The 17,386-nt window shown below is 47.9% G+C and overlaps 1 protein-coding gene across 6 annotated transcripts in view; it reads left to right on the forward strand.

Moving 5' to 3' along the window:
- The window catches only part of SMOC1 (SPARC related modular calcium binding 1), a 146,343-nt gene that overhangs the window by 51,896 nt on the left and 77,061 nt on the right, over positions 1 to 17,386 (forward strand). For all 6 annotated transcript variants that reach the window (XM_061429269.1, XM_061429267.1, XM_061429271.1 and 3 more), the window contains exon 2: positions 16,060 to 16,225. In XM_061429269.1, the coding sequence (XP_061285253.1) occupies positions 16,060 to 16,225 (166 nt within the window). The remainder of the gene's footprint in view (positions 1 to 16,059; positions 16,226 to 17,386) is intronic.

Consider the following 17,386-nt stretch of genomic DNA (forward strand, 5'->3'; position numbering starts at 1 on the left):
GGCAATTTGATCTCTGGTTCCTCTGCCTTTTCAAAAACCAGCTTGAACATCTGAGTATTACCTATCTCTATCTCTCTGCACACACATACATATGATATTCTGCTTTGCTTTTATTTACTCTATATTATGAGCATTTCCTTGGCCCTGAGACCCCTTTGAGCCTGGATTAACAGTCTTTAGCATGTTGTCTCTGGGGGCATGAACCTTGAAGCACAAAGCCTGAGCAGTCCCATTCCCTGGGATTGTGCCGGCTTGCCCAGCGTGCCCTGCAGGCTCTGCTGAGTGGCTCCAGCCTGCCCCTTGCCACCTCGTTTCCACAGGATAGGCTACTCAGATGGGATCTGCCAAGCGCAGAGGTAGATGTTCCTTTCCGTCAGGTCACTCATCCAGCATTTGAGGAAGATCTGAACTCCAGAAATGTCTGGACTGAAAGAAAAAGGTCCTCAAAAGTCAATTACAAGTTTTTAATTCTTAAAAGAAAGGCTTTTCTCTGTGCCTAGGATCTGAAAGGATTGGAAGAACCATTCTCTCTTTCTCTCTCTCTCAGGAGTGGGCTTGCTCCGGGTTTCCAGTCAGCTTCCTTTCCTGTCTGTAGAACCTGACATGGTTGTATTTACTTTTCTTTGGCCCCAGTTTGGGTCAACAGGATTTCTCCTCTGCCCAGAACAGCCTCACACTTGTGCAAAGTAAGATGTGAGCCTGGGCTCTGGACAGCAGTAATTAATCCTTGTCTGAGCTGCGCGGCAGGGACTCTCAGCCTGGAGACATGTGACAGCATCAGGTTTTATGTGGCACATGGCCGTCCCACGTGGGCTCCACTCTTTCTTCTCTTTTGTCTGTAAGTGACTTTGAAGGCCTTGGGTGTGTGTGTCTCTGCTTGTGTGTTTGGTGATCTGGAGCTCGGCACGCTGCACCAGGGTCTCAAGATGACAGTGGAAATAGCAGTAAAAAGGAAACACACACGCCCCCACATAATTTGATGACATAGCAGGACTGGGATTTCCTCTTCTGTTTGTTTTAGTCTGTGCTTGTTCAGCTCTCATCCCCAGGGCTTAGCGCTGTAAGGGAGTGGATTTCCTCAAGTGTTGTGGATAAAGTGTTTTTTTCCCCCTCTGTTATCTTCCTTGTCAGGATAAATTGCTCCACTCTTTAAGTAGAGATGAAGATGAGCCTGTGTGTATATGCTGTAGGATCTGGTCCAAGCAAGATGGGCATTAAAATGACATTTTCCTCCGTGATAATTCCATGACATTGAAAGTACACCCGTTTCTCCCTTTAGTTATCATGGAGCCATGAAGTAATTCAAAGGGGCCGAGAGGGTGTAATACGCCTGCCTGTAATACTTCTTGCTGTGTTTAGACTTTGTATGGAAGTCTTTTATCTTGGGTGGGCTGGGGTGAGGCAGTTTGGGGGCCCTTCTGTGATGATAAGGGGAGCAGTAAGAGGAAAAGGCTAGAGGCCTCAACTGCAAAATGGGTGAGTGGACAAACATCTTCTAACGGCAGAACGCCAACAGCAGCAACAGCACCAAGAATTCCAAGGGGTGGATGGTGAGGTGGTAGCCCTCTAGCGAGGCAAGGAGGGAGACTTGGCCAAGACCAGAGTCTGTTTTTCAGGTTAAGGGGTTCAGTGCCAAAGTGGGCTTTGGGGCCTCTCCACCACTCAGAAAAACTGGGGGGAGGGCGGTGTGAGGGGTGGGGGCAGGATCCACGCTGGTAGGGAATCACCCGCACAAGTGACCCATTGTTGAGGGGGCAGGAGCGTCTGATCATGACCTCTGTGGGAACCATGGGGTTCACTAAACAGAGTGCCATTCCCCTCCTTTAAGGAACATTTTGTGATGTTAAAGGACTTACAGCTGACAATGCAGAGCAAATTTACGAGGAGAGGAAAATGAAGACTTCCAGAGTCATTGTTTTAGCAAGTAACTTAGTGAGCAGCTTCCCCCACCCAATGTTCTTAACCCTACACTGTTGAACCAGAGGTGGTGATTATGCCCTACAAAAGAGTACTTGCTCAGGGCTCTTAGCAAGTGTGTGAGTGTGTGTACACACACGTGTGTGTGTCTGTACAGTGGACACACTCAGGCCTAAGCTCACAAACAGATGACCAGCCCTGTGGAGGCTATCCAACTCCCACCCTGCTGTTCTGGGCTGTGAGTTAGTAGTTTTATTTTAGCCACATAACAAGTTACTGAGGCATTTTGTAGACCAGCTTGGGAGCCTGACAGCTGTATCTGGTATTGCCGTTTTGGAAAATGGAGTTTTGGATGTTTAATTGGTCTTTGCAAATCTCCCTATGTTCTGGTGCTTGTCTGACTCCTGCAGCCTGCTGAGTGGACCTGCATTCCCACTAGCATCTCTCTTAGAACTGGTATTTCCAAGTCTCTTCTGTCTGTTGATGAGAAAATGGTGTCATATCGGCCTTTACTCCCAAATTACAAAGGAAACAAGACCCTCATCTGCTCAAACACCAATTCCTCTCAGTCTCTACTTTGGGGTGCTTCCACAAACTAGTCATAATTTCCCCCTTTGCCTAAAAGGAACCTCACTGCTGGCAGTATGCATCAAGAGAACACCCGAGCCTGGGCCAATGGAACTGTTCCCAGCTGTTGCCAAAGCTGTTGGTTCAGTTGCCAGAGCAAGGCTGGGTTTCAGGCAGGCTGGGGGGTGGGGGGAAGGACCTGCCTCGCTTCTGTGTCTCTTGGTCACCTAGACCCTGAAATTGCTCTATGTACACCCAGAATCTCTCAAAGTGATCTTGAACTTCCACACCTCCTACTTTCCCCATAATCTCACTCAGCCTCCCGTGAAAACACTTCTATTTTGGGACTTCATCCTTCCAGCCAGAGGGGCTCAATTACTGCCCAGCACCTGGCTGGATCAGGACCAACCCCAGTCTTCTCCCACAGTAGTCATTACCCCCAAGCCTGACCAATATCATCCCTCATTCCCCTGGATATAAACAAATGTCGCGTATCAGTAAAATGCTGCTAGTGGTAGGGGGAGGGCAGAGGACGGTGGGCAGGGCCAGGATGTGCAGGAGTCGTGTCTGGGCCATGTTGCCACTAGCCAGGATGCTCAGTGTTGTGTGAGATAGTTGCATTCTTAGAAAAACCCACGGAAAACTTGGAGCATGGCCCTAGGCAGAGCCTGTGGGAGCATCCAAGGGTAACCATGTAAGGAGCCACTAGCCTTGGTGGAATAAATTGCTCTTGCCGGGTAGAGAGATAGAGCGAATTTAGCAAACCCTGACTGCCAGACGTGTGTGTCATTGGGACGCAAGGTGGAGTGCCTAGAACAAAACAGGTCCTAAGAACACCTTCACGGTCCTCTGGGCTTTGAATCCCATGTCTGAGTTCTCTCTTGTAAATCGGCATCTCCTGAATGCATCTTGAATACAAGACCAATTTGTTGTTCCTTGTTAATACCATTGACTTAACCTTTATTTTTTTTTCCAGTGCTAATGGACTGAGAGAACTGAAAAAAAAAAAAAAAAATCTGGGTTCTGGATCGTGTACTGTTTATTTGATTTGGAGAGAGAGGAGTTTTTTATTTATGCTGATGGCAGACTTTGAGGGATGGGGCATGGGGGATGGGCGGGTGACTTTCTCTATGCCCTCAGTTCCATTGGCTGGGATTTAGTGACTGGGGTGTTGCAAGCAGGAAACAAAAATAAATGCTCTGTGTCTCTGATCAGAAGGCTTGACACCCTGTAGGGCTAACACCTAAACAGATTTTAAGCTAAAGGATTCCACTCATTCAAAGAAATGTTTTCATCCCTACCTGTCCTCTGTGTCTCCTTCTTCCTTGCTGACACGCATGCTTGTGGCACACCCCCTTTCCCTTCCTGCTGCTGCTGCTAAGTTGCTTCAGTCGTGTCCGACTCTGTGCGACCCCAGAGATGGAAGCCCACCAGGCTCCCCTGTCTTTGGGATTCTCTAGGCAAGAACACTGGAGTGGGTTGCCATTTCCTTCTCCAATGCACGAAAGTGAAAAGTGAAAGGGAAGTCGTGTCCGACTCTTAGCGACCCCATAGACTGCAGCCTTTCAGTCTCTTCCATCCATGGGATTTTCCAGGCAAGAGTGCTGAAGTGGGGTGCCATTGCCTTTGCCTTCCTAGCCTTGCGGAAATCCGGTGGGGCTGTGATGGAGAGCACAGACCGTCTCCTCTGGGCAGCAGCCCTACAGCTACCTGGTTCTTGGTGCTTTAATCTCATCCAGTTGTCTCAATCGGCCACTTCCTTGGCCCACATATGCCCCCTCTTTTCGGGATTCCTCTTGTTCTTCTGTTCAGCCATAGGAACTTTTGAATCAGTGTTTTCGTTGTCTTTCAGATCCCTGCCAGAGATTCTAAAGCTCCCGTCTGATCTTCTGATTTTATCTTTTACTTTCTTCACTGGCTTCCAATTCTTCAAGGAAAAAAAAGACAAATGGACGTTTCAAGACCCTCCATGATCTTACCCCCACCCTAGCCCTAAAGCTTTGTATCCTCTATAAATGGTCATTTTGAAACTATGTTTTGAATTTTGTGCTTAACTTTTGTGCACCTTTTGTTGCTGTTGCTCAGGGTGCCTTCCTGCTTGGGGAAATCCTTTGCCACCCAGATTCAGCCCCTTTTCTGAGAAATCTTCCTTCTTCCTTGTAGTCTGTGTTAGTCTCTTGCTCTGTCTGCTCTGCCCCCAACACTCAGCATGGGTGCTCAGTTATTCTTTGTTGAACGAATGCCTCCTTTTCCTTCCTCTCCTGTCTTCTCTCTCTCAGAGTTAGGCATCTCACATCTTGGATTTCCGGGCACCCCATTTTCAAATATTCTCTCCTTTCGTCTGTTTATGACTCAGGCTTTGCTTCCTGGTTGCTGATTTGGAAAATGTTGTCCTGATGAAGTTAGCTGTACACATGTCCATCTTGGCAACTGGATCAACTTTTGGGGGCAGGGCCTTGGTTCTTGTTTATTTTCACAATCCCCAACACACCTTGCATGATGCTTGGTCATTGAAGGGAGTGGGCAGAAAAATTTCCAGAAACCTCTTTGTGTGCCTGTGGGAGGTTTCATGCCTTTTTTTTGGGGGGGGGGGTTGTGCTTTTCTCTCTCTCTCTCTTTTTTGTTTATTGAGATATGATTTACATCCAGTACACTTCCTCCTTTTTAGGTGTACACTTTGATGTTTTTAAACAAGATTATGTAGTTGTATCAGCACCACCATAATCAAGATAGAGCATATCACCACTTCTCCTTTTCTCCCCCTACGTTCAGTTTCCAGCAATCGCAGATCTGATTTCTATTTGTATTGTTTTGCCTTTTCCAGAATGTCACATAAATGGAATCAGACAGTATGTAGCTTTTTGAGTCTGGCTCCGTCACTTAGAAGAAGGCTTCATATTTTAGAAATCTGATGGCCTGGGCCCTAACTCACGCTTGATTTGTGCTCGCCATTCTGATAGGCTGGCATGGGGCATGGCCTGGGGATACGGATGGGGTCTGAGTCAGGAGGTTTACCTTTGCAACCTTGTTAGTGCTTCTTTCCACCCAGGGTCTCAGCTGCTTTGTTGAACCCACTGACCACCTCCTCACCCCTCCCCAACAATGGCACCTGGTGTAAGACAGCCTTGTCTCCTGGGTCCTGCTTGATCATCTCCAGAGCTGTGGGGGACAGAGTGGAGGAGGGAAGCTGGGTGGACAAGCCGGGGTGGCCACGGAATTCCTCCCTTGGGGAGGGGGCGGGGCTGGGGTGACGGGGGTCAGGCCTCTCCTGGCTAAAACAACACAAGCGCTTCCAGCTGCCCAGCAGCTGGAGGGGGCCGTCTGCTTTCCCTCAGCAGCATGAAAAGCCCTTTAATCGGCATGCTGTTGTCAGGCCCTGCCGGGGAGGTGTGGAGAAGAAGAGCAGACACCGCCACGCTGCGGCCCCCACCCGCTTTGACCTCCCTTATCTCCCCTCCTCCATCTCTGGGACTGCTCTGAGGTGCCCTGAGCGAGGCCCTCCTGTGCGCCTGTGTAAATGCGGGGGCTGTGAGGTCAGGGAAGGGTGAGAGCGCGGGCAAAAGTGGGGATGTGGATTTTCAGGGCCGATGATGGATTAGATAGTGGGTGGGTGAGGGATGTCTTCATGTGACTCGGCTCCTCCTCGTTCCCAAGGACGCGGCCCCCGCCCCAGAGAACAGGGCCGAAACCCGGTTCTGCAGATGGCGAAGCCGGTGACAGCAGGCGGACAGGGCCAGCTTGGGACAGGGCCGAGCTGCAGCTGGACGTCCTGGAGTGTGCTTCTTGACTTACTGGCTCCACGAGTGGCCTTTCCCCCTCTTCCAGTAGTAGATTTATCTCCCAGAAATGCTTTTTAGTGCCTGAGTACTAAAACCTTGAGCTGGACTTGGACTTACAAACATAAGGAGGAAAAAATTCCCTCCCTTAGGAAAGCTCTCTTTGCTTGCAGAGCCAGTCTCCTCTCCTGTCCACCAGAGGGGCTACCGCCAAGAACCCTGCCACTGATACCAGAGCTAACAGCAGAGCTCCCTTTGTCCCACCCACCCCCACTCCTGCCCACCTCCCCAGCCGGCCTCCAGGGCTCAGCCCTGACCATCCTGCCTTGAAGGAGGCCATGTGGTGTCACAGAGAGAATCTGGGCCACTGAGTCAGACTTATAGATGTATTCTGCCACTTACTAGCTTAACTTGGCTGAGCCTCAGTTTCCTCTTCATTCATTCAATCAATAGATATTTATTACACACCCATTTTGGGTAAGGCCCCTGCCAGGCACTGGGGATCCAGCAGGGTGACACCCAGCAGATCATGGTTCCTGCCTGCAGGGAGCAGTGGCTTAGTGGGGAGGAGGGGGCACGAAATGCATAATTAAATAGTTGGTCATTTAATTTCAATCGTGACACAGGCCACAGTGGACAGTAGAGGGTGTGTGGAGGCTTATCATAGGGTCCTGACCTAACAGAGAAGACCAATGCCTTGAGGAAACTGCATTTGCATGGAGATTGGAAGGATGAATAGGAGTTTATGAGGTGGAAACAGTCCAGGGAAAAGGGTCCACACATGCCAAGTCCTGAGGCAGGAAGGAACAGTGTGAAGGGCCAGGGATTTCTACCCGGCTGGGGGGCCTGGCCCTGGAAGCCTTGACTGTGCCTGTTACCTACTCATCAGGCACACGGGGAAGGCTCCTTCTCCTTCTCTTCCTTCCAATTCGACATTAGCATATTGGGCTGGGACACTCACCATTATTTACAACGTTGAGTCTATGGAAAAAAAGTAAATTCAGGGTGTCAAAAATATTTTTTATAAATGAATCTGCCTTTTGTTTTTACTCAAGTACATGCATATTATAGCTGCCAGAAAAACCAGAGTGCTAATCACATTGGCTGTTAAATTGTCAGGGTTTCCTGCCTTAACGTACACATTTCAGGCTTAGCAACCTTGGGCATCTCAGATTACTGCCTGTCTTGTGGGTGACGTGAGTTATCTGGGGGGTGGAGTGACTTCCAAGTTTTGTGAGGAGGATTCTCAGGCTAACGCCAGTTTCACTGGGAATGAATTCCATGGACACTGTCTCAGCCACTCAGCTGCATTCTTTTCAATGGCTCAGGAAATTTTTTCCTCCTTAATTCAAGGGGAAAGTCCTGTGGTTAATGTATGGCTTCCTTTATATAATAGATGTTTCTTTAAAAAAAAAAGGAAAAAAAATTTGCGAGTGTTAAGCATTTGGTGGTAGTTTGACAAAGAATATCTCTTTTTACAGTAAGTGATAGAAAAAGGAGCTTCTTTGGGATATCTTTTAGGTAAGGTTTGATATTCCCCCATCCATTCTTCAAACATGTGTTAAACAACTGCATTGGATCAGGCTCTGGCTTAGGCCCTGTGTATATAGAGAGGAATAAGACACAGTCTTTTCTAGACATGTACATACATAAATGTTAACGGAGTATGTAGAAGGTTTTGATAGATGTGTGAAGACAGTGTAGCAGGAGGTCTGAGGAAGTTAACAGTGGTGTTTAAAACATGAAAGCGTTTGCTTCTTAGAGTGGTAACTTCAGTTAATGTGGAACTGGAACTTGGATGGGGAAAAAAATTTGGTGACAGAAAGTTAGACATCTAGATAAGAGATTAAGGATTGAAAGAAATCAATGTGGATAAAAGAAGAAAGTCTTCTGGAGAGGGAGACCTAACCAGGCCCTCTGCACCTTCAGCCACTCCAACTAGGCACCAGTGTGTGAAGTCACAGTGGGTGTTCCAGCCCCAGCCAAGCTCCCAGCTGAATGAAGCCTGTGCGTTATCTCAGCCAAAACCATGTGGAGCAGAAGAACCATCCAGCTGAGCCCAGCCAACCCACAGAAGAGAGACATGATGAATAATTTGGAGCCACTAAGTCTGGGGATGTTTTGTTTTGTAGCAATCTATAAGTGAAACAAAAAAGTTAAAAGTGAGTAACTGAAGCTGTGTTACAAATGAATTTATTTTTAAAAAACCCAAATTATTTGAGTTTGGCCTGTGATTTTTGAGTCTGATATCATAAAGAGGAGCTTCCTTGGTGGCTCAGTAGTAAATAATTTGCCTACAATGCAGGAGACGTGGGTTTAATCCCTGGGTCCAAAAGACCCCATGGAGAAGGAAATGGCAACCCACTCCAGTATTCTTGCTTTGGAAATTGCATGGACAGAGGAGCCTGGTGGGCTACAGTCCATGGGGTTGAAAAAAGTTGGACACAACTTAGCGACTCAACAACAACAACATCATAAAGGTAATGCTGCTTGCTCTTCCAAGTTGTGGATCTCACACTTCCAGACCATTGCTTTGTATAGTATGGTTCCTGCCCCACTTTCTTCACTTGAGAAAACTATAGAAGTAGGCATGTTACTAGCAAAATGCCATTTTAGAATTTTAGATGCTGGTGAAATCAGCATGGTACAGGTAGAACTGTGAATCCAACTCCCTATTATAAAGAATCGAACATCTCCTCCCCAATGGAAACTTAGGCTGCCTCTGTTGTTCCCTCTGTTGTCATGGAAACTTGGCAGTCTGTTAAACCCAACACAGTTTGTGGTAGTGGAATGGTCTCCCTGAGCAAAAGCTGTGGCAGGGTTTACATTGTACTCTGCTGGAAACTGAGGGCAAGGATCAGCATGTACACATTTCAGAGAGAAGGGACTGTTATCTAATATTGATTTCATTTGCCCACGTCTCTTCTCTGGTGAAGATAGTCCCCATCGGTAGCTTAATTTTCCAGTAGAAAGGATGGATTGTTTAAATATATTTCAAGTGCTTGTCCTACTTTACAAATGTGAGCAGAACACAAAAATTCTGCGTGTTTGCTTTGGAACCACTCACTCCCCAAGGAGAGAGGGAGGGAATAGGAGCCATTTGCAAATGCACAATTGTCTTGGCCCCTTTTGTCTGGCTCCCATATTACACAATCATACTTAACATAATTATTTTGTTTTTGTTGTCCTTTGGTGAGGAAGAAGGAAGGGTTGTGAAGATTTTTATGAAAATGCTGTTTCTTCCTCAGAGGGAAATGGTTTGCTTCTTTGGGGAGACGGTTTGCCTCTGCTTAACTCCAAAAATTTCCACCGACTCTGGTTGCTCTTGAGCCCACAGCAGACTTCTCTGGCCCGGGAGTTCAGTCCCAGCAGGGTGACTCAGACTTTGAGTTTTGTCTGTGTGCTGGGAGAAATGACCCAGTCATGGGTGGTGCTGGGGACTTCCATCCTGTCCCTCCTGTCTTCTGAAGAAGAGAGGAAAAAATCTGCCTTTGTGACTTTAGGTGGACTGTGTTGAACTGCTGGGATGTTCTCTTGTTGAAACCTATAAATAATAAATTCATGTTTTCATGTCCAGTTTCCAAATGCAGAAATTATCTCAGAATCTGCTTCTTGGTCTAATCTGTTGTACCTTGGCTCAACTAGGAGAAACTCCAGCGAGGGTGAGCCATCGCGCCCCCATCCCCTATCCCTTGCAATAGCTGTGCTCTTGAATCTGGCAACCACTAGCTACATATAGCTATTCAAAGTTAACTAAAATTAAATGCAACCAAAGATTTAGTTCCTCAGTTGCATTAGCTATGTTTTAGTGCTTCATAGCCACACATGGCTTGTGGCTTCCATAAACTAGATGGCACAGATATAGAGTGTGTCTATCATTGCAGAAAGTTTTACTGGGCTCTGTGGCTTTGTGGCATTGCAGAGTCCCAAGGATGAAATCTTCTCTTCCTCCAGTGGTTTCCTATTCCCTTGTTAACATGGTCAATGTCAGGTTGCTTGTTCTCGATACCCTAGAGTGCAAGCTCATTGAGGACAGGACTATGCTGGTTGTGTTCTGTTTTCCATACCTTGCAGAGCAGGGCGCATCATAGAGCTTGGTTGTTAAGTATAGAACTAGATCAGTGGATGACCGAACAGTGTCCTAGGGCCCCTGGAGGTTTGGGTGATTCTATTAGGGCCTGGTCATTCTACTGTTCCAAGATATGGAAGCGACTTGTGTCCATCAATGGGTGAATGGACAAAGAAGATGATACACACACACACACACACACACACACACACACACACACAATGGACTACCACTCAACCATAAAAAAGAACGAAATGTTGCCACTTGCAACAATGTGGCATGGACCTGGAGGGTATCATGTTTAGTGAAATAAGTCAGGTAGAGAAAGACAAATTATTGTTTGACATCACTTATATAATAAAAAAGAAACAGGCTCACAGATACAGAGAACAAGCTAGTGGTTACCAGTGGGGAGAGAGGAGAGAAGAGGGGTGAGATAGAGGTAAAAGGTTAAGAGGTTAAAAACAACTGTGTATAAATTAAATGAACTAAAAGTGTATATTATACAGCACAGAGAATACAGACAATGTTTTATGAAACTATAAATGGAGTATAATCTTTAAAAATTGCGTATCACTGCATTTTCTACCAGAAACTTATTCAGTATTGTAAATCAACTATCAGTTCAGTTCAGTTGCTCAGTCGTGTCCGACTCTTTGTACGACCCCATGGACTGTAGCATGCCAGGCCTCCCTGTCCATCACTAACTCCCAGAGTTTACTCAAACTCATCTCCATTGAGTTGGTGATACCATCCAACCATCTCATCCTCTGTCGTCCCCTTCTCCTCCTGCCTTCCATCTTTCCCAGCATCAGGGTCTTTTCAAATGAGTCAGCTCTTTGCATCAGGTGGCCAAAGTATTGGAGTTTCAGCTTCAACATTAACTATACCTGAATAATAATAATAAAAGCTCCATTTTATAAAACTCATCTTTTTTTGGGGGAAAGCAATCACAAACACCCACAGTTCCTAAAACAGATAAAGATGAGACACCACAAATGATTGGAGACGGTCTTTAGCAATGGTCCTGGGCTGTTCTGTTACTTTTTCACTTGGCCTTGGGGGCCAGTCGTTTCTGGATGGACCCTTTTGGGAGCTCTTCTGAAGCCAGGAAGGATCTCGGGGAGAGGGGAGAGCAGGTGGAGCTTATTCTGAAGCTGCCTTTAACCTGTCCATCTCTAGGCAGTGCTCTCTGAGTTATGAAGCAGGTCTCTGGCACAGCTGCCATGGCATTTCTGTTGGCCCAAAGCAAACCATTTCCAAACTAAATTTATGGCCCATAGTTCACCACCACGGGGATGCCCGTATCTCCCCTCTCCTGTGAGCTACAGAGGAAACAGCAAGGCAATGCTCAATCCCTCTTTTTTGAAGGTGAAGAGAGCCATATGAGGAGCTACTTACAGCAGGTTTAAAGTGCATGGAGGGCAGGGCCGTCCTAACTGAGTCTTCAGCAGCTGGTGTCTTACATGCAGTAAGCTCTTGGGTAAATAGTTTTTGACTTGGAAATCCAGTTTATTTGTTTAGTTTTCCGTGATGGTTAATTATAAGATATTGAATGTAGTTCCCTGTGCTATACATTCCGGCCTTGTTGTTTATCTATTTTATATATAGCAGTTTGTATCTGCTAATCCGAAACTGAATCCAGTTTTTCAATTGGGTTAGAGTTTCTGTTTGCAGTGTTTCTCTACAATATTGCCAGGCAGTGTGGTATAGTGGTTAGAAGTTGTGGCTCTGGAGCCAGGCCCTGGGTGTCAAGTTCAACACTGACCCTGCCTCTTAGGACTACTGTGGAGGTTACATTAGTTAACATATCATAAGTGACATATTATTATCAGCTCTTATCACTCTTCAGACAAGGTCTGGCTACCAAATTTCTCTGTGACCAAGGATGAGTTTCTTGACTTCCCCAGGCGTCGGAAGATACTGATATTTCTATCCTTGTGTGATTGTGAGAGCCAGCCCTTCCCTAGCTCGTGCAGATTGACATGCAAAGTTGCTAACAAACAGGTCTCGCTTTCTGTGAAGTAACCCCGACTCCCATGGACCAGGAGAGAGCGGTGGGATAGCAGTGTCTTGACCTGCTCCGGGACAGTTTTGAGGCCACTGGCCGGCCTGCGAGCCAGGGTGTGAGAGCATTGATCTCTGGCCGGCGCCGGCTGCCCACCAGGCAGGATGACGGAGCCAGGTGGCTGCTTTTCCAGGCTGCACACAGATTAGGAGTGGGTCTGAGGGAGGGAGAGAGACTTCGAGGCCAGCTCTGCTGGTTGCAGCCCCCTGGGTCCTGTGCCCACCCAGGTGCCCACGACCAGGGCTTCTAAGCCTGAATCATTCAGCTGGACCTTGGGTCCCAAGTTTTCCCTGGTGCCCAGTTGGTCCAAGGCTGGGAAGGCAGGAGTGGCAGAGGGGCCTGGGGAGGGGATGGTGAGAGAAGAGACCCACCTCTCAGCCTCAGATATAACTTAGGTTCTGAAGTGGAGCTAGGGCAGGAGGCTGTGGCCCACCTCAACCCACTATGTTTTGAGGGAGGAAGGGGGAAGCTGAGAGAGGAGGGCCTGGGGGCGGGGTAGGGGAGTAGCCCAGGGACCCCCCCCCCCCCCCCACCCCCGCTCCCCACCAGGGATGGCAGGAGCCTGGGAGACCATGCCTGTCATAATGTCGTGTGGGAAAGACCGCTGCAGGGATGCGTTTGCCCCCAAATAATCAAGTGCCCCAGCATGGCGCTGGATGCCAGAGATGTGTTCACAGGCTGAAAGAGACAGTCTCCTTGTCTTCTTGGTGCTCAGAGTGGGGGATTCCATTGCTAATCAAATCCCACAAATCAGTTTGTCCTCAAACTGTGGTAAGAGCCCTGAAGGTAAAGTAAGGTGTGAGAGGTTCTTATAGGGGGACCCGTCCTCACCTGTGAGAGTCAGGGAGAGCCTCCCAGATGAGCCCAAATCTGAGCAGCAGTGGGAGGAAAGGGAGAAGGAACAGTGTGTCTAAAGGCCTGAGGCAGGGGTGGGGGGCGTACTTGCCTGGTGGCCCAGGGGCTAAACCTCTGGGCTCCCAATGCAGGGTACCAGGGTTCGATCCCTGGTCAGGGAACTAGATCCTGCATGCAGCAACTAAGACTTGGCATAGCTGAATAAAGAAAGGAAGAAAGAAAAGAAAATATTAAGTAAAAATAAAGGCCTAGGGGTAAGAGCCAATGGGACCTGGAAGGCAGGCCAGGGTGCCCCACTAAGCAGTGAGCAGAGTGAGGTCAGAGCAGGAACAGCTGAGGCCAGAGAAGGGTCAGACATGCCAGGGCAGGAGACCCTGTGAAGGTCCCCAGGGACAGAGGGGCACCACCCAAGGGTCTGAAGTGTGGACGACACTGCCTGCCCCTCTCTCCGTCTGCTCATCCCTCCTCTGTGGCAGCCTGGGGGCGTGGCTGCCTCGGGAGATGACTACATATGACAGATTTTTTACCTGGGGACGTGCTTAGTCGCTCAGTCATGTCCGACTCTTTGCAACCTGTTGGTCTATAGTCTGCCAGGGTCCTCTGTCCATGGGATTTTTCAGGCAATAATACTGGCATGGGTTGCCATTTCTTCCTCCAGGGGATCTTCCCAACCCAGGGATTGAACCTGAATTTCCTGTGTCTCCTGCATTGCAGGTGGATTCTTTACCCGCTGGGCCATCACATGTTACCTGGGGACACTAAGACACTATCAGGACATTCCCTTTGAGCTTTGGACAGGACTCAGGCTGGACGTGTGAGTGTGGCTGTCCAGAGCATCTGAAGAGAGGCTGCATCGTGCTGTCTATCCTGATAAGCCTGTGTGTGCAGGGTGGTCTCAGTTCAGTTGCTGCTTCCCTGTGCCGAGCAGCCAGCATCCAAGCGTGTGGTTAGGAGAGTGGGAGGGACTGGGTTTACAGCTGGGAGGTGGTCTGTGTGTTCACTGACAGGCTTGGACTCTCTTTGGATTTGGCCAGTATGGGCCATGTGCTCCTTTGAAGTGAAGGGTACTGCCTCTGGACCTCCCTTGGATGTTCTGGAAAAAGATCAACAAGTTCTCGTCTATTTGATTCACACGAAGGGCCTGCAGATAGAAATAGGGGGTGTAGTCATACCTTTTCCAAACCTTTATGAGCGTGGTGTGATTATCCAGTCAAATCTAACATCACTGATGGCCAGAGGTGTGTGCACCACATTGCCATGTGCCACGATGGGCTTTTCATTCTCTCAGTTCAGTCTGACAAAGAGCCTTCAGTGTGTCTGGAGCTCTGCTATAGAGGGATGAATGAAAGTGGATCCAGCTCTCAAGGCCCATGCAGTCTAATCATGGGTTCTTCAACAGAAGCTCATGGGTTGTAGAATCCAGTTATTATTTTCCAACTGTATCCTACAGTTGTGAACAGGGGTTCACCGAGAAGGGGGTCCATGGTCAAATAAGTTTGAGAGATACAGCATCATATATGCTCTAGATCTGGTTAGCTATTGCTCTGTTTCAGACTACTCAAACCTTAATGGCTTGCCGCATACCTGAAACATTATATATCAACTGTACTTCAATAAAAAGAATTTGAACTTAATGACATAACTTATCATTATCTCTCACAGTTCTGGTGGGTCGACTGGGCTCAGCTGGGCGGGTCTTGCTTGGGCAGGGCTCTCTCAAGCAGTTGCTCCTTTTCATCTCTGTTAGTTACAATGAAGTGACTGCTGAGACTCATTTGAAGGCTTCTTCACTCACATGTCTCTGTGCCTGTGTTTGTTGGGCATTTCTCTCTCCACTCGGTTTTGCCCCGTGCTAGCTTGGGCTTCCTCCTAGCATGGTGGTCTCAGTGTTGGGCTTCTTACGTGGTGGCTGATTTCCCCCAGGCTGAGTGTTGCAAGAGACCTGGGAGGAGGCTGCAAAGCGTCACGTGACTTTGCCCAGAAGTCGCACAACATCACTGCCACAGCATGTTATTGGTTAAGCAAGTTATTGAGGCCAGTCCAGGTTCAAGGGAAGACTCCACACTCAACGGGAAGAGTAGCAAATACTTTACAGCTATCTAATTTACTGTACCTCTGGGAGATTAATAATGCATAAGAATGTACCAAAGGTGTCTGGGAAGTCCTGCCGTAAAGAAAACTTTAACTCAGCATTTCACAATCTGATGATGACGTTCATGTTAAATTAGGAAATTCCCTTCTCATAGAAAATTACTTAACCTGTATTCTGGCAGAGAGCAGTAGGCAGAAATGGAAGGGTGATAGATTTGGGGGCTCAGTAATACTTTCTAGACAATAAAACTTTCCAAAGATAGAGAGTAGAGATTCCTGGTGCATTCCTGGTTTGGGGAGGTACCCAAGTAGGGCCAAGTGCAGAGACCATCAGTGTGGACCAGAGGCTGAAGTTCCCAGTGGTGAAAGCTTGGACTTGACCTCTGACCAGTCTAGGTTCAGACTTGCCACTTAGAACTGTGTGAAACTGGGAAAGTTACCTCTCTCTAGGGCTTCAGTTTCCTTATCTAAAAAATAGGAGTTCCTATTTCATAGGGTTAATGAGGTCCTGCATGTGAGTTACTGAGTCCAGGATGCCGTCCTTTGTTAGAGTTTGTGGTCGCTTGGTTTCCTACCACTTGTAGGGTTTAATAACTTTGGAATTATTCTGGACTTGCTTCCCAAAGGCAAATTAGTATTGTAAATTGTGAACTCATCTTTCCTGTTCTTGCAAAAGTCAGCCCTGTACCATTTCACCTTTTTTTTTTCCAACCCAGTTTCTCATAAGTGACCGTGACCCTCAGTGCAACCTCCACTGCTCCAGGACTCAACCCAAACCTGTCTGCGCCTCCGACGGCAGGTCCTATGAGTCCATGTGTGAGTACCAGCGAGCCAAGTGCCGAGACCCAACCCTGGCTGTGGCGCATCGAGGCAGATGCAAAGGTGAGTGTGCACGCGCCCCATGGAGGAGAGACAGGCCTGCGCACCACACTCCTTGCGTGGGGCACTCCCGAGGAGGGAGCTCAGAATGAGTCTGTTCATTTGGCAGCCTCTCCCCTACCCTTTCCACCAGGGAATATGGAAAGGAGGACTGGCCCACTGAAAGATAAGTACTTTTCTGGCTTTCAAACACTGCCACCAGAGCTTAGAGAGATGCTGCTATTTGGCTATTGCTTTTAATTTTTATAAATATTTTTTTTTTTTTTTGTAGAGAGGCTTAAAATGGCAAAACATGATGGCTGGCTCTTGACTAGGGATTCCACATTGACAGCCAACAGATGTGTTTTGTTTGGTCTGCTCACACATTTAAACATATTAAAAACGTTTGAGACAACATTTAAAAATTGGGAAATTCAACCTAAAAATCTGGATGTTTGTATTTCCCATAAAAAATTGGCAAGTGTGGTGATATGAGGTCTGTGTTCCCTCCGTCAAGGCAAATGTGTGGCTGCTGCTGAGGAGTGGCTACCTCCTTTAAAAGGGAGCCTGTTCTCCAGCTCGCCACAGTCCTCAGCATTCCCTGTGGCGCCACCACGCTGAGCGCCACGCTTAATACACCCAGCCCCTTCTCTAATTTGTATCGCTTTCCTACGCCCTGTTGGTATTTGAGTTTGTGACCCGTGGACTGATCCGAGCTATTACAGAAATTGTGGGAGGCTAAGTGGCACCCCACTCCAGTACTGTTGCCTGGAAAATCCCATGGATAGAGGAGCTTGGTGGGCTGCAGTCCATGGGATCGCTAAGGGTCGGACACGGCTGAGTGACTTCACTTTCACTTTTCACTTTCATGCATTGGAGAAGGAAATGGCAGCCCACTCCAGTGTTCTTGCCTGGAGAATCCCAGGGACGGGGGAGCCTGGTGGGCTGCCATCTATGGGGTCGCACAGAGTTGGACACGACTGAAGCGACTTAGCAGTAGCAGCAGCAAGCCGGCTGCCCTAGGGCCTCTGATTTCCCAAAGAAAGTGCTTGCTGCGGACTTCTCTGATGGTTCAGTGGCTAAGACTCTGTGTTCCAGTACAGTGGGCCTGGGTTCAATCCCTGGTCAGGGAACTAGATCCCACATGCCACAGCTAAGACCTGGCATAGTCACATAAATAAATAA

This window comes from Bos javanicus, chromosome 10, assembly GCF_032452875.1.
Source record: "Bos javanicus breed banteng chromosome 10, ARS-OSU_banteng_1.0, whole genome shotgun sequence".
In the NCBI taxonomy this organism is placed as follows: Eukaryota; Metazoa; Chordata; class Mammalia; order Artiodactyla; family Bovidae; genus Bos; species Bos javanicus.